Below are 27,443 nucleotides of genomic sequence, written 5' to 3'. Positions count from 1 at the left end.
CTCCTTTATTCCTCATCAGGTTGTTATATAAAAGGTTAAGAAAACACACATGTAGAAGTAACCCATAAAGAAAAAAACAATTGTGCCACATCCCCAAAAAAATACCAAAATAATAAATTTTTGAGGGAAATCGGGACGTTCAAGGCACACAAATTATTAATATTAATTATTTATTATTATACATTTTTTTTCTCAATTTTTTCAAGTAATTCATGCCACTTTAAGCCACATTTCAAATGGTAAAAAGAACTTTAATACAAAATGTTTAAAAGACAGATAAATTACGAAACAACTTTCTGTATCACTCATTTACGTCATACGTATGTGAGTGTCCTCGACGCGTTTCGTGGATAAAACCACTTCTTCAGGGAGATACAGATATTTATAGAATGATTATGTTGAAACTCCCTTCACAAGAACTTCATGGCCGGGAAAACACAGAGAGACTTGTAGAGGGATGACGGTAGTAAGCAGACACCTCATTAGAAGCAACTATTTTGACTTTCTCTATAAGAAGTGTCCAAATAAATCACCACATCCTAGCATCGCATATCCCGCATAAGCTCCTATAACACATCACCATGGTTCAGAGGTGAAAAACTTGAAAAAACTGTGAAAATAATGTATAAAAAATGTGTGCCTTGAAAGTCCTGATTTCCCTCAAACATTTAATATGTTGTTATATAAAAGGTTGTGTAGGCAGTTGAGGGGTGGAAGAACTGGGCCAGCACTGACATTTAGACACTCCTAGAAGAGGAGAGGGAATCGACTCCTGAAGTAGTCAAAATTGCTAGAAAGCTAAGTAAAGTCAAGGCATCTTAAAGCTGCGGTTGCCAGCCTTTTTTGGTCCCACGGACAACTAAAATTACCAGTTCCTGACCGTGCATGCACAGGGTGCCGGTTGCCAATCAAAGAGGAGGAACCTCCCCTACAGTGACATCATAATGCCATAACCCCACCCACTCTACCATCGCAGATCTGAGCCTGCGATGGGAGAGTGGGCGGGTTGTGTCGTGAAACACAGCCCGCCCACTTTCCTGAGCCAGGAGTTTGCACTGGGGACGTGAGCCGCGGCTCTGGGCGGTGCATACCCCCGGCGGGGTCCTTCTCTCCCTCAAAATCTTCTCGCAGACCACTGGTGGAGCACAGAACCTGCAATTATTGAGAAGAGTGTGCGATCTCGGGGGCACTACAGGTTAATTACCCTGTAGTGTCCCAGGGATCTTAGTGAAACTGCAGAATTTATCTGCAGTTAAGTTCCCACAGTCACATGACCGTGGGAACTTTGCGGTCACAGCTGTGACTGCAGGCGATCCTCGGGCACTAGAGGTTGAATGGGGACAAGTTTCCCCATTCATCACATCTAGTGCCCTGTGTTCTTGGATAGAGATACATACAACTAGTAAGGGGCTGCAAGAGCAATCTGATTGCCCATCTTTAGTCCCTAAAAACAACCCGAATTCTCCCACTATTGACTTCAATGGTGTTCGAATTCGGCATTCGATCACCCGAACAATTTCTCACTATTTGATCGAATAGCTGTCGAATCAAATAGTGAGATATTCGACCAACACTAATAATGACTGGTCCACAAAATATTTTTCTGTGTACATTTTACTTAAATAGAATGGAAAAGTAATGTAAAAAACTGCCAAAAATCCTATCCGGAAATGTGACGGAATTGGTGATTATAAAAACTAACTCCTCACCATTTACCCTCTCCAGGCTATAGGTTTCACACAATAATTAGAATCAAGACTAAGGTAGTCATACAATATAGGACATTTTTAATAGATGAAATATTAGCTTTGATAAAAACGTCACATTTAATAGTCAGCTATGAAAAATTAGGGCATTTTCAATTAATATCTTATTGACATATAATTCAAACATCGGAAATGCCCATTCTTTGTTATTCTACATGCTTCTTTTGAGCCAGGAGTAGCCAGAAGTGCTCTTCAACAACCACCAGCCAACGTTCCCCACTGTGTACACCAGAAACCCAGCTCTACCAACTTTTAGTGTAACTTCCATTGCTCGTCAATTTTTAGGGATCACTTCTGATTGAAGGTTGATGGTACATGGCACATGCAGATAAAAGACAAATAACATTTTACATTGCTCATAATCAACTAGTACAGGGGTCTTTACCTCGAGGCTTTGAGGGGCACATAGAGACTTGATTTTGGGTAATAATATTAGTTATTTTCAGACTCTGTAAACCATTCTAGATTGAATTTAATGCCGTCTATTAGAAAAATGCAGAGATCACGGTTCTCAGGCACTGGATTTCGCCAACCCTGGACGAGTGTATAGTCACCTTTGAACAGACTAGATGTTTGGAGCTGTCAGCAGCAAATAATACCTGTCAGGATCTGAGGGTAACAGTGAGGATGTTGTTTCCATAATAGAGTGATGGAAGCAGCCATTATACATCCACTTATGTTGCTTCCTATGCAGTAGGGGCCTTTGGCTCCGGTACGTGACACCTGAATCTTTCAGATTTGTCTTTTAAAATGCACAAACAAATCTTATAAGTATACAGTCTAAGTTAGCAGGTAAAAAGTCAGCTGTAGAGTTGGCACCAAAATCTTCTATATTTGTATTACACTTCTTCCATTAGTATTCATGAAGAAAGCAATTGACTGATAACCGCTAAGAAGATGATATACCCAGCTGTCAGCTTGGCACCTGTGGGAGATAAAAAAGTAATTTATTATATTTACTCTCAGTTGTTTTGCATTCCTTGATAAAACAGATAAAAATCATTAGCTATAGTATTTTTCATTGATCTACAAGTCAGAATAAAGTAATGTAAAAAGTCCTTATAAGCTCCTAATACCTTGTATATTGGTTTGGCTGGTACATGGTGCATGTGACACGCTGTACTGGTCTTCTTAGCAGAGAGCTGGCCATTCTTTTGGGTCTTGCCCTGCAAGTCACAATATCATCCCCATCCTATGACATCATTGCTCCTGCAGACACTCCGCATCTTGCCTGCTGTATAACCATTTCACAGAGGAGCTACTGGGGTCGGATGAGATCCTAGATTGTAAGCTCTTCGGGGCAGGGTCCTCTCCTCCCGTGTCACTGTCTGTATCTGTCATTTGCAACCCCTATTTAATGTACAGCACTGCGTAATATGTTGGCGCTATAAAAATCCTGTTTCTTAAAAAAAAAAATTCATGAAAACCTGTGACGCTTTTGGAACAGAAATCTAGAAATCAGTGTAACGCTCAGGTGGTTAATAATAAAAATAATAATAACAATAATAATGAGAAAACTCTTTCACTAAAAGCCAGGCAGTGGAGAAACCTCTGGGTAACAGGGGTGCTAATTTAGGATCTGAATGGAGTTGATCCAAGGAGGTGATGGATCCAAATGATGGAGTGCTGATAATAAGTCTGATAAGTTACTAGTCTAAGGTCTAAAGGGGAACAAATTTTAAGGGTGTGATCTATGGTCTAAAAGGGTGCTGATCTGAGGTCTAAATGCGGTGAGTCTGAGGTCTGATGCGATTACTGATATAAGGTCCGATGCCCCGCTCCCCTGATTGCTGTTGCCGCCTGTAGTATGTGTTCCTGAAGAAACTCTATCCAAGAACACATACAACTAGTAAAGGGCTGCAAGGGCAATCAGGGGAGCTGACAGCTTCGCTCCCCTGATTGGTCTTGCAGGTCCGAAAAATTTGGTCTCGCAGACCGAATTTACAAAGGCCGTTGTCGCCTACATGTTTGGTAAGCCAGAACGGCCCAACTCCCACGGCCCAGCGAGACCGAAAAATAAAAATAATAAAAATTAGATCGCTCATCCCTAGATATAACTTCACGTGCAAAGGAGCTGACTTAGACTCAGCAGGAGAAGACGGGGTTGCCCCAGCTTCCCAGAGTGATCAGACAGGTAAGATTGCTTTTTGCAAAGGGGTATCACCTGTGCCTTTCTGCAAAAATGCCCTGGTCGAAAATGTTTAAAGAGGAACTTTAGTCCACTTTAAACTACATCCAATATGCAAAACACTGTAACCCATTTTTTGCTGCAGTGTGCTGGGCATTCCTTATGTCCCCATAACAGTGTGTCCCTTTATTCTGCAGTCTGATTGTTTGCCCCTGACCCTAATGCCGCACCTATGGCTTCATGTTTATGAGTTGTTTCTATATTGATTCTTGAAACATTGAAGGGCCCTTATCTGCATCCTAGATTCTAGGTAAGTAAGTTAACCCCCCTAGCGGTCTAATTCCGTGCAAATTTCCATGCAAAAAGCGTACAATTTTTGCATGGAAATGTATTTTTCATTGTAGGCTATACTTCTTAGGCATAACTCATTGATATTTAATAAATTTAATACATTTAATAATAAACTTTAAATACCAAAACAGTACTATATATAATATATATATAATATTTATTTATATATATATATTATATGAATATTTCTTTGTATTGGACTCAATACAGCTATTTTGTATCAAATTCAATACAAAATATTTAAATTTCCTGCTGATCCTCCCGCACGAACTGACGTCACCGGTAAACCATGTGGATCTCGTCTCTGCGCTTCGGAGATCAGAGGAGGGAGGACGTGTCCCAAGGACCTGCAGGGACCAGCAGGACGCCGGGAGACAGCGACGGAGCAAGGTAAGTGTTTTTGTTTTAGTTAAAAGCGTGTGACTCGGGATTACCGCTTTTTGCCTAGAATATCCACCCCGAGTCACACTCGGGAATACCGCTAGACGGGTCAGCAATTGCAGCCTCCAAGTTCTTCTTAGATAGATGGATGTGCAGATTTGTTGCTTAAAGATCAATTTAATTTTTTTTCTTTTTCTTTTTTCCACAAATTTTTTGCATAACAATATTTAAAGGTACTCAAGCATGGTGGCTCAGTGGTTAACACTCCGGCCTTTACAGCCCTGGGTCCCAGGTTTAAATCTCAGCCAGAATTCTATCTGCATGGAATTGTAAGTTCTCCCTGTGTTTGCGTGGGTTTCTTCCGGGTATTCCGGTTTTCTTCCACGTTCCAAACACATGCAGTTAGGTTAACTGGCTTCCCCCAAAATTGACCTTACACTGTATTAAACATTAACATACATAAAGACATTACCACATAACTGAGGTAGGGACATTAGATTGTGAGCCCCTCTGAGGGACAGCTAGTGACATGACTATGGACTTTGTACAGCGCTGTGTAATATGTTGGCGCTATATAAGTACTGTGTAATATTAATAATAATTCTCAGGATGCTGCTTACCATTGGATACAGAGGTTAGACTGGTGGCCGTGGTTGTACTTTTTGTTGTCACTATTTGTGTCCTGTTGTTGCTTATTCTGATACCTTCTAGCGCCTGACTTAGGCCTTGCAGCTGAGAGGTATTGAGCCATGCACGCTGGGATTCTGTAACCATCGCTCCATTTCCAGGTCCAAGATTAGCTATGTGTTCTGCTGAGAGCTCCTGAACAAACCATAGTAAGCATCAGTTCATCATTTCCATTTTCTGTGCAAGCATTCATTTGCTCAAAAAACAAACATGATTTCACTATTTATATGTACTGCAAAGCAATAATAAAACTTTTTACTATAAAATGTCTAAATGGTACAGTAAGCCTCGTCCATGCCGGGGAATTGGATGTTTCCAGTTTCTTTAATATTATACCAGTTTTCAAACTAAGTCATTCGACACTTTTGGCTGCACTACTTTGATTTTCCCTTGAAAATATTTCCAGTAAAACATTTCCTGTCCCTAATGGTCAATGCCTACTCACTGTACTATATCTATGGTGGAGCAGTGTCAGAACTACAAACCACTCCCCCTCCTTTAACACAAGGGTGTTCTGAAATGCGGCTTCTTCAGAGGAAAGGTTGAGAATGATAGTGTAGTAGAGACATGTCGGTGGCCTAATTTCTATTGGGTTGGTAGCTGAGAGAGCGGAAAGCCCGGAATTTGGAGTTGGAATGGTGTGCCGATATGAAGGCAGAATAACGGGGTGCCTCCGGTATAGACCACTTACAGTCTCAACTATCCCCTGAAGAAGCCGCAAGGCAAAACGCATTGGAATTTTGAACGCTATGTGACCACTTCCTGTTTACAACATGTTGATGGATCAATTTTGTATGTTATTGGTCGTCTTCCATGAATACTTAATGGAACATTTTTTAATTACATTAATTGTATGAATTCCTTGTATACCAAAATAAGCTAATATTGCCTATAAAACCCCAGCTTTCTTTCATTCTACTACAGTTTACTTGATCAATCATTTGGGGTGGCAATATTTAGTTATTAAGAGGAAGTTGGTTTACTCCTACTCTTTTGAATACTTTTAACCTATTGAACAGATACAATAAAATTTAAATGGTATAGTTGACTGATCAAAAGGAAACAGATTAGGAATAGATAAGATAATTTTTTAAGGGTCTACATACACAAAATAGTTTAGAAAATGTTGTTTTATTACCTTAAATATCTGTTCTGGTATAAGGGAAATGGCTGTAGGTTGGATATATGGCATTAACCTTGGGTCAATGGCCCTGAAATCCTCTTCACTTAATGCAGCTTTAAAACATAACATAAAATTAATTGTTAGTAATCATCAGAAATCTCTATCTGCATATTTTAGTTCTGACCCCGTAATGTGTACACTGTAATAACGGCATCTGCAGCTTACTGACCTTGTAGCATCAATAAGAAAACCCTGCTGTAAAATATTTTTTTTACAGAAAAATTATTAGGTAATAATACCCCTTCCAAAATTACCTGCAATGTAGCCTATATCATTCAAAATATAATGGCTCCAAGTTTTCACCTTTCCATATACCATCTCCACCTGTTTTTTGAATGCCTGCAAAATGTTTGAGCTGCATAGAAGGGATCCAAGCCTTGAAATAACAGACCTGGAAAAGAAATAATATAGGAATTAGATTTATTGTGTAATTTTATTATAATTATTAAATTAAAGTTAGTCTCAATCACTTATAACCACTGTAGGCAAGAGACCACCAGGTCTACACCTCCCAAGAGACCTGCTGTGCTCCAGATAAAGGGAAATTGCTGTATTTTCAGTGTTTTTATATTTGCATGTAAAAGAGATCAGCTCTTCTTTTTTTCTGAATCATGTGTCCCCGCTGGGTCCCTCTCTATAGGTAACAATAATGGTCATTAGCTGATTGGTCAGAGAACATCTTTATTAATGATAACTATCCAACCAAGGCAAAAATATAGCATCTGTACAAGACTTTAGAAAAAACAATAAGTAACAAAAATTCAGGTACAACAAAGGATGTTTCTGTTACTACTCAGCCTGCAGATCGTCTTTCCAACAGTTTGCAGCATCCTCAGCCTCCCTTTAGCTGTGCAAAGATGTGGCATCCCTTGCACTTACTCTGAGCCTGTGCCCAGCTGTGCCGCGTGCAATGAGCATGTTCCTGGTTCCAATCTGGTTCTGCTATTGGCTGCCGGTCTTATTTATGCCTCCCTGACTGCAGGCTCTGGTTGCTGTATTCTCAGCATTGTTACCTAAGACTTGTTCAGGTTCACATTTTGCCTCTTTGAAATCCTGACCTGTGCCTGGACCTTGTCTATGATTGCCTGCCACCCGCCCCGACCTGTGCTTCTACCTGAACTATGGTTGCCTGCTGCCTGCCCTGACCTTAGTCTGCCTAGACCTTGCCTCGTGCTGTTATCCTACTCACTACCTGATCTTGGCTGTCCCTACACTGGAAACTTCTGTTCTGCTCGCCCCTGGGGTAGCAACCTGGTGTTCTCCCCGTAGCAAAGTAGCCTGGTGACCACTAGCGTCGGCGGCCCATCATCTCTTGCGGGGTGCTCTGGTGAAGACCGGGAAACGCTTGGACTCAGTGTCCTAGGTAATCCTGTGTCACCTGTCATAGCCCTAACAGTTTCACATGAAAGAGTTAATCAGTGATATTCAAATGAACATTTTTCTGCAAACCGTGTATGCTTTTATTGTCTCTGACAATCAAGCACCAGCCTACAGATTCTAGCCGCCATGTCTTCCATAGAATACACCATCTACAAACATGCTGTTACTGGGCCATTTGCAAATGTGGTAGCTACTTTAAAAATTGATGTATTACACATACTTTACAAAAGCACATCAAGAATTATAATTGAAGCTGTTTGATATATTATTATATGCAGCTTCAAATCTGGAACAAACTACGATATGTGTACTGAGACTTACATGGTCAGTATTCCCCCTCTGGTAATGGTAGTTAAAGTGGAACTAAAGTCCCACTACTGCAAGAAGTGTTTTAACCTGATCACCTCCCAGCTGTCAAACTTTGCTGAGCTGTGCATATGCATCTCATTGTTGTTTGCCAGGGAAACGCGGCAATCTCGTATTCCCTTGCCGGAATGAATGAACTCCTGCATGGAAGTTACATCATCCCGGCACTGCCAATCGAGATGGCCAAAGATTGTCTTTGTGAAACAAAGAAGATGGAAGAGGTCGGTGCCCTGGGATGGAACGGGGATAGGTGAGTAATCAGGAAATTAGTTCTGCTTAGTAGTGATTAGGTGTTTGAAGCTGAAATTTTGGTGGTAAAGGAACAAAAGGGCAACAAAGGCCTGCTGGTGCCCTCAGAGCTCCTAAAAATTTACTTGTGTCAGAACATTTCCACTTCAACTGGAATTAACAGAATAACATACGCTTAAAAAGCTGAGCTATATACTGTATGTTAGTATTTTCTTTTTGGGCCAAAGGCAATTCTTTACACAAGTCAGCATTTTCCTGGATTTCCAGAACAGAAACATGGATAACTGTCAATTGGGGTTTCGTCAATAAATGATTTTTTAATAAAACATACCGAAATTCCACCAGCTTGATTTGTTCTATCTGCTCCGGTTCAGCAGCACACAAGCTAGCTCCCAATCCTGCTAGTTCGTAACTCTTCAAGTCACTTACTGATTTTCTTGAATCATTTAAGAACCCGTGTAATATGGACTTTGCCTGAAAAGAACAAGAACTGTAACAAGAATTTACATTATACAGAAATAGGACAAATCCACAGAAAGTCACAAAATCAAGATATCTAAAACTAAAATAAAAGAGGAGGAAAACATTTACATCATGACATTATGTATGAGATGCTTCACACAATTATTTCTTATAATGTATGTACATAAGCAAAGTTATTCCAAAGAGAGAGCAGAAAGAAAGCTGGGGTTTTATAGACAATAATTTCTTATATTAGTGTTCAAAAGATTCATGCAAACATTATCAACGATAGTGGATACATGAAATAAATGCAAAAGGTCAACCCCATTAACCCCCCTAGCGTTCTAATTCTGTCCGTATTTCCATGCAAAAAGTGGTAAATTTTTTTTTGCATGGAAATTTATTTTACATTGTAGGTCTATATAACTCACCGAAATATGTCCAATATTTAATAAATTTAATAATAAACTTTAAAGAAAAAAACAAAAATCTGTAAAAACAACAAACATGTAATATAACTGTATAGTAGGATTTATAATATTTATATAATATAATTATAAATATATTATATCAAGATTTCTTTGTATTGGACTCAATACAGCTATTTTGTATTGAATCCAATACAAAATTATTTAAATTTCCCACCGATCCTCCTGCCCGCACCGACGCATGCACCGGGAAACCCCAGAGAACGTCTCTGCACACGCCAGGAGAAGATCGAAGAGAGAAGATGTGTCCGGAGGAGCTGCGGGGACCAGCAGGACACCAGGGGGTGACAACGAAATAAGGTAGGTGGGGTTTTTTATGTTTTAAAAGACCCCGAGTGTGACTCTGGATTACCACTAGGGGGGTTAAACATCGATGGGGAGAAAGATCAATAGTCTTTACATTTGATCCCTAAATTGTTATAGACAGGTTGTGGTCAGATTAACGTTCGAGACACCCGACGCGTTTCGCCTTACAGCTTCCTTAGGGAATTAGTTGAGGATGGTATTAGTCTATAAAGTGAGACAAGGTAAAGTGCTAAGTACAAGCATGAACAAACCCCCTGAGAAAGCCATAAGGTGAAACGTATCTTGAACATTAATCTGACCACAACCTGTCTATAAAAAAAAACCCATAGTGCTCTTGAAATCCTTTTTAAGGGAGTACCCTGCATACTGTAACTACTCACTTGATCTCCAGTCCACTTAGTATGCTGAGTCAATGCAGAAACGATATCTGTAGAACTTAGATTCAGCTGATCAATTTCTCTGACATTAAGAGCAGAGATAATGTTTCCCAGGGCAGTAATATGATAGCTCTCCCATTGTGAAATTGGACCCCAGAGCTGTAAAAATATTCATGAAAACTGAAATCCAGAAAAAGCAAATATTGATAATATTAAAGATGCATTTACAATTGTACTTGAATTCTGCTGTCTTTTATGTATTCCTTACAGATCTATGCACTTATCCAGTGAAAAACATTTTTTCTGTACAGGAGCTCCCTTCAATAAAGACCGCTCATTCTCATAATGCAGGAGACCGGTCTTGTATCCTAATTTATTGTAGGCAGCCTGGAAAATAAGTGTGTGTGCTAATGCATGTGTGTGTGCTCATGCGTGTGTGTGCTCATGCATGTGTGTGTGCCCATGCATGTGTGTGTGCCCATGCCTGTGTGTGTGCTCATGCATGTGTGTGTGCCCATGCATGTGTGTGTGCTCATGCATGTGTGTGCGTCACATATATACCAGTTTTGCTTTATTCTTTAGAACAGACAGTTGAGATTGGTTGAAGCGCCTCAAGCCACCAAGGATGTGTACTGTTTTGGCGAAAGTATTCCTTTTTATACACTGCAACTCGTTTGGTGACCATAGGGAAATGGCTTCACCCAGCAGTCTGATGGTATCAGCGGAGAGTGGTGTTGTGTTCATACACTCCGCACCTAAGACATTAAATGCTAGGATTAGTTGTTGGCTTACCTAAATACAGTATGTTCTAGATAAGAAAAAAAAGATTAAGGAAGATCTTCTTAGAAACTGATCATTATAATTAGGTTAGTAAGCATACAATTACTTTTACAATCTGGAACTCTACTGCACTGATTCTTTACCTGGATTATTGCTATACATCATGTAAACCAGTGGTGCCCAACTTTTTTTAAGCCGGGGGCCACTGTTGACTTTGGAATAAAACTTGCAGGCCACAATGCAAATATTCATTAAAGATGTTTAAAACTAGAATAGTTTTAATTTAAAATAAATTAAATTGAAATGTTTCTAGTTACCGTAACATACATGCACCAAATAAAAAAATGATCAAGAATTTCTGCAATGGAGACTTCTTAGATCATCTTCAGGGCCCTACAAATCCCTGTTCCCGAGAAATTAGGGTACACAGAAGGTAAGTGGCCTGCTTAATGTGACAGGGTAGCACGGTATGATAGGTAAAGTTTTTCTGCGATATCATGGTGCTGCAGAAGTATTAATTTTAGGGGGAGTTAGCCACAAGAGTCCCCACTTATCATACATTTTATTATACTTACAGCCCCCCTTTCAGAAGAAATTGGGATTCAAAGAACATAAGCAGACATTTATATGTGACTGGGCACCATGTTGTGGTTGGGAGTGATAACAATTTGTTGGGGGTCTAGCCACAAGAGTCCTCCACTTATTCTACATTTCCCTTCCTCGACTGTTAAAGAGAAATTTGGGTTCACAAAAGGTAAGTGGCCAGCTATGTGTGACAGGATGGCGCGGTATCACAGGTATAGTTTTTCATATGTTGTTATGGCGCCTTTGTAATAAAACTTTAGGAGGAGATTCTTACAGAGAAATTAGGGTTCATAGAGAGTAAGCGGATAGCTATGTGTGACAAGATAACATGATATGATTGGGATAACATTTTAATGGGGAAGGGGGGACATGAGGAGTTTCCTACTGGCTCCCACATTTCCAGTTCTCAACATCAATCTCTTTCAGAGAAATTGGGGTTCACAGAATGTAAGTGTCCAGCTATGTTTAACAGGCAGCTCACCAGCCGCTCGGTCCCTTGCACCGCACCGTCTGCAGATTTGACTCCAGGCGACAGTAAGCGGTACTGAGCGTCTCCCCCTAACCTGAGTTCCATGGCATGAGAAAGGGGTAACCGCATCTCAACCTTACCGCCAACCTGAATGCAGCCTTGAAGTTTTGTGAACTTTAAGAGGCACCACAGCACAGACAATTGGCAGAACCCTAATTTTCATTGTCATGAGAGTGGCTCCCAGGGGTCCCTAACATGCAAGCTCAATTTGGGGACCCTGGTTTTGAAATTGCCCCACTTAATGTGAAAATATCCCTAATTGTTGTTAGGATTTTATGCTTGTGACCCTGTATCCGATAACTTGTTACGTGTAGAGGACTTAAATTTGGTTTATTAGCAGCTCTTAGCGCCCCCTGTGTACCCTAAAAATGTAACATGTCTATGACAATCAGTGAAGGAGATATGAGGATTTATACATGGGGATGACAGCTACTTCAACACAGACCCAGCACTCAGGCTGCTGCTGCACCATTATCCCACAGTACAAGGTGTGCAAGGAGCAGCTCCCTCTGCTGGCAGCACGATAGATCAGCGGTCGCCAACTTTTTGGGCGTCACGGATCACTGATTTCACAGACTACGGACTGTGCATAAGTTTTTTATTGTCCATCGATTTTATCAGGTGTTTTTTGACAAAACTTATACCATAGTTTTGCATTAAAATAGGACACACAACTGAATGTGGCCAGTGTGCTATACTGCAAAGCAAGGTACTATAAAACAGGGGTTTCCAACATTTTCAGACCTACAAACCACTAAATGCACGTAATCTGGTCTGAACATGCGCGGGGAGCCGTGTGCGACTCAAAGGAGAAGAAACTTCCCCCATAGTGACGTCATGATGTCATAACCCGCCCACCGCTCTGAGCCTGAGATGCATATGGGGGACATGGTCCGTGTCTCGGGCCGGTGCACTCTACAAACGGGGTTCTTCTCCACCAGCTGGGGGGCACACTGTCCAGAGCCCCAGACCACCAGAATTTTTTTTTTGGTGACAGCTGTTATAGAGAAACATAATAGATGTGAGCATCCCATCCCCTGCGAGACAACGAGCAGAGAGGGAATGAGGAGAGGGCCGGATCTGACATCTCCGTGGGCCAGATGTGGCTCGTAGCTGTAAGTTGCGCACCCCTAATGTAAACCAAACAATGAACAATTTTTTTTATCCAGCCAGAAGTGTTAGGATAGGAAACATGGTCATGGGCCAAAAAAGGGCATTTCCAAACATTGTTTAATCAATAAATCAATCAATAATCAAACACAAATCATCATTTTTTATAGATTTGTTTCAACTGATTCAATGTTTTTATTAAATCTAATGTCCAATCTATTTAAAATTTTGACTAGTAAATGGACACTTTATATGGTGTACTCAAGTCCTACGAGTGTCATAAACATTCTGAAAGAAAGTGATTGTTAGCACGCTTAAGTGAAAAATATAGTAGTTTCTTTTATGACAATTAAACCTAACACTGCTATTGAAAAGTAATCAAAGTCTGACTTGATAGTGGTAAAATCATAAGTAAAAGCAGGAAGAGGGTTTTTTGGCGAGCTGTGTTGTATTATTGATGTACAGCACTGCACAATATGTTGGCGCTATATAAATCCTGTTTATTATTAATAATAATAATAATTGATCAATTTCCTAACTTCTTACTTCAATTTTCTTATATTGACTTGATTTCTGACCTGCAATCTACTTTAACAATACCAATTCTTCACACTCTATTTGATTATCAATGACCTTTCGCAATACACCTCTCCTTATATATTATTATATTCACTCAATCATTCTATGATTTTATTCATACTATTTATTTATTTCATATATAGGTAGCCATCATTTTATCAGAACTTCCCTTTCCACATCTTCGATCTGGCTTACTAGTACATACACACATCACCATATCATGGACTATGTGAGTCTAACACCACTTTTTGTGTTTTCTTTCTGTTTATTTACTTTAAAATTTAGAATTATACATTATTGAGTATCTCCTAACTAGTTTATTTTGTGATATGTTTCTTATAATAAGAATCGTCATTGGAAATCCATGTGTTTCACACATTATTATGAACATTCCGTTTTTTTACTTTTACTTTGTACTATACGTTTATATTGATATATATTTACAGTGTTTAGTACTTAATCCTTACTATTTTATATGTTAATTACCCATTCATGATGTACTATTACTGATTGTTTGATGTCAATGTCCATATTGGTTCCAGTACGTTACAATTTCCCGCTAGAATGCGATTACCCCTGAGGAACCCTTCATCAGGCGAAACGTGTCGGGTAACACTATCACACGTATGTGAACTGCTAACAAATAATATATGGATACTGGACTTATTGAGTAATCTCTTGCCCATTTTGTTTTCTATACTGACTAATTCTGAACTGTCTAGTGCCGAGTACATGGTCAAATACCTGTTTACTGTTTTAGTAATTTATGATTTTTGTGAGACATATACTTTCTCTGATTTGAATTGTATTTTGAGAAATTATCAATATATTAGGGCAGCAAGGTGGCTCAGTGGTTCGCTATCTGCATGGAGTTTGCAGGTTACCCCCGTGTCTGTGTGGGTTTCGCCCGGGTGCCCCGGTTTCCTCCCACATTCCAAAAACATGCAGTTGAGTTAATTGGCTTACCCTCAAACATTGACCTTAGACTGTATTAAAGTCGTATAACTATGGTAGGGACATTAGATTGTGAGCTCCTTTGAGGGACAGCTAGGTCCATGACTATGGACTTTGTACAGCACTGCGTAATATGTTGGCACTATATAAATACTAATTTAAATAATAAACAATAATACAACACAGCTTGCCCAAAAAACCCTCTACCTGCTTTTACTGTTGACTTGATACTTAACTGTTTGGGGTTGGCAAACCCTTTAAGGGTGACTAATAACCTGATTTATATATTAACACCACTAGTACACCATAAAGTTTTCACAAATTGATAGCGGTAAATATAGAAATTGAGGATTAAAACTAGGACTAAGGTTTGTTATCCCTTTGTTATTTTTTATTGTATTTTTTCCATTTTGCTGTTGTGTATTTGTACTAATGCTCATAACATATTACTATTTTATATCTGTGAAGTAACTGCTTTATATTTTTTATTTGTTCACTTTATTCTGTTTGTAACATGTTCCTTTTTTGCATTTGTTTTTTTTTTTTTTCTATAGTTCATTCAATAAATATTTTGTAACAGAAAACTAAAGCCGCATATGCACTTGCAATTATATTTAGTTGTGAAAGATCCTTTCCAACGACTAAGGATTGCACAATACACGAACGAGTGCTGTACATACAAAGAGAGGGGAGTGAGAGAATGACTAAGTGGCACCCCGCTGTGCTCTCTCCCCTTCACTTGGATAACAATCGTTCATCATTCATCGTCCTTGGATCTGCCAGGACGGTCGTTCGGACGATGAACAGCGTGTGCTGTACACTATTCAGATTCTCGTCTGATATCTGCCCTGAGCCGAATATCGAGCGAGAACCATTGGAAGTGTGTACTTAGCTTAAGGGGAACTGTTACCCTTGTCCACCAATTAGGTTTATCTTTCATTTATTGGTGATAATTAATTGGCTGCAAAAATAACAGGCATTCCCTCTCATTTCGTATGTCTACCTTACAGCTTTAATAAGTAAATTCAGCCACAGATAAAGAACAAGTAGGCACAATCTGTTGACCCTCAACCAGAATAAACTATTGAATGGGGTACAAATCTTAAAGCTTATCTTATTATGCATTATACATAGAGGTGAGGGTATCACTGCGTAATGTCTATGGCCGCCCTTAGCACTATTGCTCAGTAACCTATTTACATATTTCCGTTGGCTTAGACGTTGGCTTAGATCTGCCAGCCAATTCTTAGAATAGGTCATCAGTACAACAGCTTTCTTCAGGTCTGAATAGTTCATGCCATTCAATACCTGAAAAGACATTGTTTCAGTAAAGACAAACAAAGGGGCTTTTCAATGCTGGAAGGAATACAAGAAACAGTGCTATTAGGATGTCTGCAGAATGTGCATTGATAAAATCTTTTACCTGCGGGCTTGGAATTGTTGGTACCATGTAACCAAATGGCATTGTGTAAGGCTGATAGCATCTCATCACCCTGAGGAATTTCTGCTGCCTCTAATACCATCCGTGGCGCTAAATTCTGAAACTGGTTACAAGTCTCAAGTCAGTGATCTGATATGTGTACAATCCAGAGGAATCTCAAACTTTGCAGCACTTGTTAAGTAAAAGTGACATACATCGAAGATCCCTACAGATGACAATCACACCTGAAAGTAAAACATTTCAACCCTAAAATGCAAAACCAACCTAGATGAACTATAGATATGGCAGGAATGTCAGTACATTTTATTGCAAATGCTCACTACTAGAGCTGCATGAAATATTGCAGAAGCAGCATCTTTTATTGAAAGTTCTATAAAGGACGATCTTGCAGTACTAACATTTTTATTTTTTATTTTTCACAGTTCCCTCAATTCCAGTAAACATAAAATTATATTAAAACAAAACCTGTGAGGTTAGCAAATATACTTACTTCACCTTAGCTGCAGTGGAAACACCCTCTGTAGCAGATTGGTACTGTAGCTTTTTTCTTTTATATGGGAATTTTAGGCACGTATTTTTAATAAATCAATATTTTGCAAATATTTATGCAAAAATTTAAAATGTCAATTTTTTAATATAAAAATCATGATTAATATATACAAATATTTAAAAAAAAAAGTAGCTGATATACATCACATCAATACCAGCTTAACAAATCTCAATGAGTATCTTTTTCGACGCGTTTCACAGAACTATCGTCTGCTTCCTAAGGAAAAGACCATGAGATATGAGCCAGCCTTCCACTGAAATATAACAACCCAAACTTTCCTCTCACACCAGCACCATGGATGAAACGATAATAGCGGTGTGTGAAGAGGAGAGAAACACACGGCACGAAACAGATAGTTTTTGGTGTTGACTTTGCAAAAATGAATAAAAGCCAAGACAGAAATTGATTAGATAGGGCCTGATTTATTAAAGCTCTCCAAGGCTGGAGAGAATACACTTTCATTAGTGAAGCTGGGTGATCCAGCAAACCTGGAATGGATTTCCTAAAAATCATTTGCTATTTGCTATTAATGTTTTTAATCTGTACCAGGTCCATTCCAGGTTTGCTGGATCACCCAGCTTCACTAATGAAAGTGTATCTTCTCCAGCCTTGGGGAGCTTTAATAAATCAAGTCCATTGTGTTGTTTGGTGTCAGCAGTTTGGTACTGTACATTTTTTATGTTTGACCGTGCCTTGTCTTGTCTTACTCTTTTACCTCACACCAGGTATGATGCTCCATTCATGTTGTTCACCACACTTGTCTGAAGCATGCCAATTTGTGTTAACATGTATCCCACTGGGAATGTTCGTCACTTCTTTATGTGCTTACATTCCTTTTTATACCAGCTACTATCACTGATATTATGTTCTACCTATTTAATGTACAGCGCTGCGTAATATGTTGGCGCTATATAAATCCTGTTTATTAATAATAATAATAATAATAATAATAATAATACAATAATAATAAATATATGTTTGATAACACTGACTGTATCACTACATGTTATTCATGTTCATATTGGCTTTCTTGTATTGTAATTCTGCAGCTTGTATTGGCATTTTTCTTATTTAGAATCCCTTGATTTCACTTATTGTTACCTTTGTTCTGGTTGTCGCCTCTTTTTTTATTCTCTGTATTATTTTCATTCAATAAAATCCTTTGAAAGTATTCATGCTTATACCATGCATCTCCTCAGGGACCACAGGGAAGAAAAAGTCAGGGCATTCTCAAGAATAAGCCACAGAATTGTTCGCTGGATGTTTTTCCTTTGGATACTGAAAATATCCTAAATTTTACAGTTACCTTTAGGGACACAATTCCATGGTGTTGGAACACTTTAACCTGCATGCACACATTAGCACACAGTCTAGTTGTTTGTTATGGCCCCATCGCATGTGTTGGGCTCTATTTCTAAAACAAGGAATTGGACATTCCCTCAAACATTACGTGGTGGGAATCAATTACTGCCATTGAAACACATGGACCTACAAGATTCCCACGAGGGAATGTCTGATTCCCTGTTTTACAAATAGAGCTGCACAGCTTCAAAGCACGTATATCCCTTATTTTGTGTGTTGTGGTGCATTTGAAGCCTATTCAAATACCTTGGTTGGCAACGCAATGCAGAATAATGCGTGTGCGTTAATGGAATGCACCAAAATGAACTGACAGGCCTATACGTGGTTCTCCTTATTAAAGAGATCCTACATTGACAGCTTTACTTATTTTAGCTTAAAAAGGTGTTGGGGGGGCCACATTTCATATAAGACTGAACTCTCTTGCCCTGCTTTTATTATTATTACACAGTATTTATATAGTGCCATCATATTACGCAGTGCTGTACAAAGTCTGTAGTCGTATCACTAACTGTCTCTCAAAGGAGCTCACAGTCCAATATCCCTACTATAGTCATATGTCAATAATGTAGTCTAAGGTCAATATTAGGGGAAGCCAATTAACCTAAATGCATGTTTTTGGGATGTGGGAGGAAACCCACGCAGACACAGGGAGAACCTGCAAACTCCATGCAGATAGTGTCCTGGCTGGGACTCGAATCTAGAACCTAGCGCCGCAAAGGCTGGAGTGCTAACCCCTGAGCCACCGTTCTGCTTTCTAATAGTTTTTTAGAACAATGATCTATATTAGAACCCTAATGTCTCCCTTGCACTACCCCTAACAGATCAAGTTGTCTGTACCGATATGAAGCTCACCACACACATTGCAATCCAATTGTAAAATATTTGTACAGTTTCTGTTAGTATTACTGTGTAATATGAGGACCTACTTAAACTATCTATTACATTTGTATCCAATGAGGCAGCCACTTGCATGAATGCTACAAAATTTTTGGATGATGTAAAGGAAATAATACTGAACAGTCCAATTAAAGGATCTGATGTAAATTCTTCACTGTTACCTGAAACATTTATAAATCATTCTGCAAAACCAACTTACCTTCAGCATTACAGTCATGATCTCCTCTTTTGACAGAAGATTCCAAAAAGGTACCATATCTTGTGCTATTTCTGATGTCCAATTTATTGGGTTTCTGCAGAGAACACCAACAGACCGCTGATACACAGAGACAGACATTTCTATATATGCTAAAATCGCCTAACAAGCAGAAAATAAATTCACATACCCATAATACTGCAAGATTTTGTATTTAATTTCTTGCTTTTGCTCTTGGCTAAGGTTAGAACATTCCTTGAACTGATTTATTGCTGATGCAATTACATTGTGGATGCCATTTCGTATAATACGTGGGGACAAATGACAGATGAGGCTCCCAAGCATATCTAGCTGATACACGTCTGCTACAGAACCATTCTGAAAAACAGAAGATTTATCACATATACCTTCTGACAGTATTACAGGACAAGATTGGACCCTGTCATTTGACCTCCATAGTACTTGTGGCTTCTATTTGTGGTGCACAATTATATACAATACAATATATACTTTATGGAGTTATAATACATTATTCTTTAATTATTAATGAATTGGGTTTTCTAGACTCGCCATGGATTTGTATAAATATATCTTACCAGGCATTGATTCACCTTGTTAATTACAACCTGTTTCTTGTTTTCATTTACCAGCAAATAATTAAGATCCATCTTCCTGAGGCTAATCAACAACTTTTTGCATACTAGAGGGTAAGAAGCAAAGTATTCCGTTCTGAAAGAAAAAAAATATTTAAATGATAGCTGGTAGTTTAATTATTTTACACCCAAAAGATACCCTAATACGTTTTGGCTGCATGTATTTAAGGTTCAATATAAAGTCACTGGGAATGTTATGAATATTCTGTAAACCACCGTGGGATATAATTACACTAAAAAAAGGAATAAAATGTCAACATTTAATAGATATGTCAAGACAAAATACAATTACACAAGTATACAGTAGGGATGAGTGAGAATACCTCAGACATTCTCGCAAAAATTTCCTCAAACTTCTGATGGGTCGGCAAAATTTTGGCAAATCGATTTCGAGGACCCATCAGAAGATCGAGGAAATCATTACAGTAGCAGTCCAGTAGGATCCTTCTGTGCGTTATCTCTGGGCACTAGAGGTTAAATGAGGGCAAGCCCTCATTTAACCTCTAGTGCCCGGGGAGGCAGGAGGAGTACCGTGGCTGCATTCATGAATGCAGCCGTGGGAATCCTCCTGTGCGTGATTGCCCTCATTTATTCTTTAGTGCCTGGGGATCGCGCACAGGATGATTCCCACGGCTGCATTTATGACTACAGCTGTGGTACTCCTGTCAGTGTGAGTCCCACGGCTGTGCTCATCACTCATCACAGAATGATTCCCACTTCTGCATTCATTCATGATGAGCACAGCCGCTGGACTCCTGTGTTCTTGGACAGAGAATCTCTATCCAAGAACACGTACTACAGGGCTGCAAGAGCAGACACCTCACTCCCTCCAGTGCAGTCCTTGATATGGTCTTGCACCGTTCCGGAATCTTCTTTCGCTTTGGCAGAAGAAGTGCCAGGTGCCACCATTTTTTTTCTTCTTCTGGCTACATTACCCTGTGCAGTGTGAGATCGGCTGACATAGCCTGCTGCAAATTGGATTGCAGCAAAAAACCCTTCTGTGCATGGCCAACATCGGTCATGCACAGAAGGAGCAGCCCGAAGCCTCTTGGGATACTTGATAAATGTTTCCCAGGAGGCTCTGCGTTCCCATTCAAGGGTACATAATCCTTCTATATAAAGTAAAAATTTTGGTGAAAGGTCCGCTTTACCCGCTCATACACTTAGATAACAAGAAGAGAGACAACATGAAGGGTAATCAATCTGTAAACCAAGATATGAACTTCTATGGCTTTGTCAGATAAAACAGGAAGGTTCTGATTTATTAAAGCAGTGAACCTGGGTAATCCAACAAACCTGGGATGCATTCCTTAAAAAGTATTTGCTATTAGTTGGCACATGCTTTCAATCCTCAATCAGATTCATTCCAGGTTCACTGGGTCACCTAGGTTCCCCCATGATAGTCTGTCTTCCCCAGTCTCGGAGGGCTTTAATAAATCAGGACTGAAATCTACAAGCCACAGCTCTGAAATTCTAACAAGATCCACACCAGTTGTTTTGCATCTCTCAATACCAGTTATACCAAAAATAGTATGTTTAACAGACAAAAGGGATTAAATAAAAGAAGTTCAGCACTCACACACACTTTAAGCCTGACTAAACACAATATAATAAATATACATAAATCTTAAACCTATGTTTCAGTATGACTGGCTTCATGCATTATACAAAGCTTTAAGTTTTAAAGCTGTAAATCTGTTGCAAAGTTCTTACCTGGGGAAGCAGTGATTTCTGTTTTCAAAATGTAAAGCTGTGTACACACTTCCAATATTTATTGTTGGAAACGAATATCGGCCAAAAATCATTCACAAAAAAGGTGACCAGCGATGCCGATGAACGAGGATGGTCGTTGGAAATGAACGACCGTCACGGCAGATCTGATTGACTGACGATCATTCACTATCTATCGTGTGTACGGTCGTTCAGTGATCGTGGATGGTTCTGCAATACACTTTCTCCTTTACATGTCACTTCCTGCATCGTTCAAAGGCCCTGATTTAATAAAGCGCTCCAAGGCTGGAGAGAATACATTTTGACCAGTGAAGCTGGGTGATTCAGCAAACCTGGAATGGATCCCGTCCAGGATTTAAAACATTTGCTAGCAAATAGTAAATGTTTTTAGGAAATCTATACCAGGTTTTCTGGATTACCCAGCTTCACTGAAGAAAGTAAATTCTCTCCAGCCTTGGAGAGCTTTAGTAAATCAGGGCCAAAGAATCGTATCTAGCGTGTGTACACTATTAGTGGATTATATTTGAACGATTATTTTGTTACAGCATGTACAGAATTGTGCACAATACGATCATTCAAATATAATCGTGCATAATCGTTGATCGGTCGTAATCGTTCATTTTCTAACTATTCATTCTAACGTCTTCATTTACCCAATGGGCTCCAAATCTCGGATATTCAGCATAAACGGCAACTGAGGAGACCTGCAGGCTGGCAATGTTGCTTCTAATTGTAGCTTTATCAGCTTTCAACAAGACAAGAAAATGCTAGGGATGAAAAAACTATTTTCTTAGGAAAATCATGTAAAGTGATTTAGAGAGACATTCCCTCGGACACAGCCACGTCTATCTGAACCTCTGACCCTCTCTGTGTGTGGAAATATACACCTAAAATGTTTGTATTTAACTAATAAAATGTTTTACTTTGCCCCTTTTATTGTGGCAATCAAGACTTAATGGAAACACAGGTCCTCCCAGACAACCTACATGTTATGCAAGCGGGTGTGGACCCACTGTGCCACTGACCAGGTATACTCCAGAGGGGCGTGACTAAGCAGCTACCAGGTCTTCGCTAGAGCCTCTGATGGTGAGGATAGGTTTGGGCTGCGAGGTAGCTGCCAGGTGCCACTCCAGAGCAATCCCCAGGACAATGACTCATGAACTGAATTAAAAAGAACCTGCTATTGGAATTTATTTTATATTTCATACCCAGGTCAAGAATAACCTGTTCTGTAATAGATGGTCTGGTAGATGACTACAATAAATCAGCAAAGATTTGCTTTATGAAATTACCCAAGGTTTGTTTCATGGATATTGTTCCCCACATATGTTTTGCTGTGTAGACAATTCTTGCAATAAATCTGGATGGTTGAATGTTTTTAGTACCAGGCAATAATCTTTTAGTGAATACTTTTAAGAAGACAGAGATCGCAGCGATGGACGACGCAGGACGCCGGCGGATCAGGTAAGACTGTATTTACTATTACCTCCCATAGGTTTACCTTCCCCAAGTGTGACTCGGGGTTACCGCCTTTAGCAACTTTTTTCTACCCCTTTTTTCTACACTCGGGGTTACCGCTAGGGAGGTTAATCGCCCATGGCTATTTCAGTTGGCTAAGACATAGCACTCATGCAACATGTCTCCACTAGTGCTGAGCCCCCTAGCTCTGCTGAGCATTTCCAATACACCCGTTGGTTTATTCAGTGCTTTCCCCGTCCAGCTCCTGTGTAACCCCTTGTTCCCCAGTCTGTTGTTTTCCTCCCTGTTCCCTTGTGCTGTTCCACTGTTTCCCTGTGTCTGCGGTGAACACCATGTCTCTTGCTCTCCCATGTTTCTCCAGTGACCCCCATGTCACCTGCTCCTCCTGTCACTTCCTGTGTTCCCTTGTGTCTTTGATGACCCCTGTGTTACCATGGTCTATTTCCTGGATTTCTGATTCTTGATCCCTGTCTTGGTCTCTGACATCTCTTGCATCTTCACCACTAAAGGCTCTGGAGAAGACCAGGCTGCTGCTTAGATTCTGCACCCTAGCCCTTGTCAGGGCTTACACCACTATTGTGCAAGTCATAGCGCCCCCTGGAGGTTCCCTCTAGGCATGACAGTACCTCTGCTATGGTGTTCATTTAACTTGTGTCATGTCTAGTGAGTGTTTTGCAGGGCATTCTTCCCCCAGTTTAGAGGTCCTGGGTAAATATAAATTCACAGTATTTCAGCTCCCTGCAGCTCCTGCTATTCTGTCAGTCTGCAGAATTGCACAGAAGATGACTCTATGGTACCTTCAAGATTTATTTTTATAATCTTAAATGGGAACATTGAAAACTGCGTACCTTAAAGGTATATTTATTCTGGTCCTTTTAATTTAACATATATACACCTTGTACCATTAAAAAAAGATATCTTGTTCCTATTAAGCAGCAATGTACTGACTATTATGCTCTAGCGTTGCATGCAAGGTCACATTTGTACTATAAAATTTGCTGCATGTCATTATCCAACAACCATTACTGAAAATAGTTCTTCTGACCTTAAAAATGTGTAACATTTTATATAAAATGAAATGTTCCATTAAAAACAAAAAAGTAGCAGATTGCGCGGGACGCCGACGGATTAGGTAAGGCTGTATGGTACTATTACCTCCCATAGGTTTACATACCCCAAGTGTGACTCAGGGTTACTGCTTTCAGCAACTTTTTTCTACCCCGAATGTGAGCTTGCAAATATATTGAATAGTAATACGAAATATATGTAACAGTCTTACTGGTGATCTGACCTTCTTTACTTGAGGATCATACTGCAGGTTACTGCTCGTAGCTACATAACATTAACACAATGGTCCTGATTTATTAAAGCTCTCCAAGGCTTCAGAGGATACACTTTCATCAGTGAAGCTGGGTGATCCAACACACATGGAATGAATCTGGTCCAGGATTTAAAACATTTGCTAGAAATGAATTCATTCCAAATTTGCTGGATCACCCAGCTTCACTGATGAAAGTGTATCCTTTGCAGCCTTCGAGAGCTTTTTTAAATCAAGCCCAATGATTCTAACATGAGACTATTTATGTCAATTCCCAGAACCTTATTTTTGTGTTTATTTGCATAGGCTTCATTGGGGATTTACAAAAACAAAAAGTGCCACACATATTAACTAAAGCACAGGTTCAGCACTCATGTACAGTGAAAGTATGGCAAAATTGGAAAGTTTTTATAAATGAACATGTTCAAGTCAAAAGCCAAAAACATCACATTTGTTTTATGGCCTAGCTATACAATATTTCCAGCTTTAGCTACATATCCATAATGTCGGTGGCTACAGTTTGTGCTCTGTTCAGAATGTCTTCATTTGTAGCCACTCCAATGTGCAGCTAATATGACCTACAAGTGTGAACGTCAACTTCCATGGTACACAACGGGCCCGATTTATTAAAGCTCTCCAAGGCTGGAGCGCATATACTTTCATCTGTAAAGCTGGGAGATCCAGCAAACCTGGAATGTATCTGGTCCAGGATTGAAAACATTTACTAACAAATAGCAAAATACTTTTAATAAACCCATTCCAGATTTGCTGGATCACCCGGCTTCACTGATGAAAGTGTATCCTCTCCAGCCTTGGAGAGCTTTAATAAATCAGCCCCAATGTGAGGAATCATAGGATTTGTAATTTTATTTTTTTATGAACATTGCAGCTGCTTTGGTGTTCTCTAGTGTTAATCTGGAAATAGGAAGAAAAAACTGCAACCTCTACACAGATTGACTGCATATACCAACACTTTTTCAAAGTAAGAACAGTATGTGATTTATTACTCATATATAATTGTGTGTTTGTTGCTTTTTTTTAGATCTTTTTTAATGTTCAGTCACTCTTTTGCCACCGGGACATTTGATGGATGACTTGGTACAAGATTTTCCATAGAAAAAAGAAAAGAAAATTACTGTAATAAACCCAGCATGGGAAGCGATGTGAGGATAAAGTGTTTTGCTTCCTTTTACTCCCTTCTGATCCCTATTTGACCTAAGTCTACAAAATGTAAAATTGTTTGGTTACCTTACTAAGAATGCTTTCTTGTTGTGCTGGTGAAATTCCTGGGCCATACTGGGACAGTCCATTTTTTAAAGCTAGTAAAATCTCTCGTGAACTCATCTCATAAAATAAGTCTGCGCTGACACCTGTCACCAGTTCTCCAAGCTGACTTATATTGGAATATGTTAAATTCTATAGAAACATAAAATAAAAAAATAAGTAAAAAAATAATAAAGTTAAGCTAACACTGTTGAATGACTTATTTGTTGAAGGACTTATTTCAAGGTTACCTTTTCAGAACGGAGAAACTTTCCAGCCAAGATCATGATCTGGCTCTTGGTCGAGCCGGAGACTTGCTGCAGGGTTAATATAGCGCCCTGCACAGCTTCCGGGGCCAGGGATTCCAGCTGGGAAATGGATAGGCCGACCACAGCATCCGACAGACATCCCAGGCTGTCATTTAGGGTCTGATTTACGATGGCAATATGCATGAGCTGAGATTTCAGCTGCAAAGGCCAGAGAGTTATTTTTATTTCAAACATTACATTTATTACCTGACGCACATTGAACATTCTATTGTTATAGGCATAAACAAAACCTATTTTCAAGCAATAATAGATGGTAAAATGCTGTTCTGTAAATCTTTCACATTTATGCTAACCAATTCATTCTATTTTTCAAAACTTTAAATTATTTCTGTATGTCTGTGTGCTTGTCCTTCTTCGGTGTAGGAAACATGAACCCCCCAGCCTAGTCCGTTTTTCTAAGCAAACAGCGTTACATTTTTTTGCATGTAAATTTATTTTACATTGTGGGTCTATAATTCTTAGGCATAACTCATCAAAATATGCCCAATATTTATTAAATTTATTAATAAACTTTAAATAAAAAAATACATGTTAAAAAAAAATACTGAAACATATAATATAACTGTACAGTAGCATATATAACAGGGGTCGGCAAACTCCGGCCTGTAGGCCAGATACGGCCTAGCCGGTAGTTCGTTCCCTGGCATAACACCCCCTGGCTGATCCAGCCTAATGCCGGCCGGCAACCTGCGGCTCCAGAGTCGCGGGTTGTTGGCAGATCCCCCAAGGGGCATTAGAAACTACTGGAGCCGGAGCCACTGGAGCTACGTTGCCACCCCCTTGCAGTTGCGCCCCTATTTACTGCGGCCGGCACTGATACTTCTGTCGGCGCGGTAAATAGAGAAAGCTCCCTCAAGGTAAATCCCTCTCCTCTGCAAAGAGGAGAGGGATTTCACTTTAGGAAGCATTCCCTGGTGGTGGGCGGAGCCGTTAGGTCAGGTCCGGCCTAGTGTGCTCCCGCCCACCTCAAAAATGGCCTAGTGGTCATAAAACTTAGCCAACCCATTATATATAATATTGATATAATATAAATTTATCTATATTATATAATATAATATAAAATATATATATATATTATATATATATTATAAATATATATAATATTTATATATATTATTTAAAGATTTCTTTGTATTGAACTCAATACAGCTACTTTGTATTGAATCCAATACAAAATTTTTTGAATTTCCCGCCACTCCTCCCGCTCGCACACACACATGCACCAATGTCACTGGGAAACTCTGGAGATCGTCTCTGCATTCGCTGGCTGAAGATCCGAGAGAGAAAACGTGTCTGGAGGAGCTGCAGGGACCAGCAAGACGACGGGGGATGACAACCGAACAAGGTAAGTGTTTTCTTTATGTTTATAGTGACCCTGAGTGTGACTCGGGATTACCGCTAGTAGGGTTAAATAAATGAGCTAAAGTTAAACTGAACTTTAGGTAAACAGCTAAATACACAATAAAACAGTGGTTGCCAACCATTGGTCCGCGGACCACTGGAGGTCCACAAGAAAATTTTGACGGTCCACGGCTCTGGCCAGTGCCCCCCCCCCCCCCCCCC

The 27,443-nt window shown here is 39.6% G+C and overlaps 1 protein-coding gene across 1 annotated transcript in view; it reads right to left on the bottom strand.

Moving 5' to 3' along the window:
* Window positions 1–1,759: 1,759 nt before the first annotated feature.
* Window positions 1,760–27,443, bottom strand: part of OTOA (otoancorin) — a 43,543-nt gene continuing 17,859 nt past the window's right edge. Inside the window, exons 6-19 of the mRNA XM_072419178.1 lie at window positions 25,803–26,018; window positions 25,537–25,704; window positions 22,145–22,236; window positions 19,704–19,836; window positions 19,298–19,485; window positions 19,111–19,204; window positions 16,085–16,205; window positions 10,686–10,879; window positions 10,128–10,283; window positions 8,823–8,965; window positions 6,751–6,887; window positions 6,452–6,549; window positions 5,247–5,448; window positions 1,760–2,691 (exon numbers count right to left, since the gene is read on the bottom strand). Coding sequence (XP_072275279.1) covers window positions 2,627–2,691; window positions 5,247–5,448; window positions 6,452–6,549; window positions 6,751–6,887; window positions 8,823–8,965; window positions 10,128–10,283; window positions 10,686–10,879; window positions 16,085–16,205; window positions 19,111–19,204; window positions 19,298–19,485; window positions 19,704–19,836; window positions 22,145–22,236; window positions 25,537–25,704; window positions 25,803–26,018 — 2,007 coding nt within the window. The 3' untranslated portion in view covers window positions 1,760–2,626. The remainder of the gene's footprint in view (window positions 2,692–5,246; window positions 5,449–6,451; window positions 6,550–6,750; window positions 6,888–8,822; window positions 8,966–10,127; window positions 10,284–10,685; window positions 10,880–16,084; window positions 16,206–19,110; window positions 19,205–19,297; window positions 19,486–19,703; window positions 19,837–22,144; window positions 22,237–25,536; window positions 25,705–25,802; window positions 26,019–27,443) is intronic.

Source organism: Pyxicephalus adspersus, chromosome 7 (genome assembly GCF_032062135.1).
Source record: "Pyxicephalus adspersus chromosome 7, UCB_Pads_2.0, whole genome shotgun sequence".
Taxonomy (NCBI): Eukaryota; Metazoa; Chordata; class Amphibia; order Anura; family Pyxicephalidae; genus Pyxicephalus; species Pyxicephalus adspersus.
This window is presented reverse-complemented; position numbering and strand designations above follow the sequence as displayed.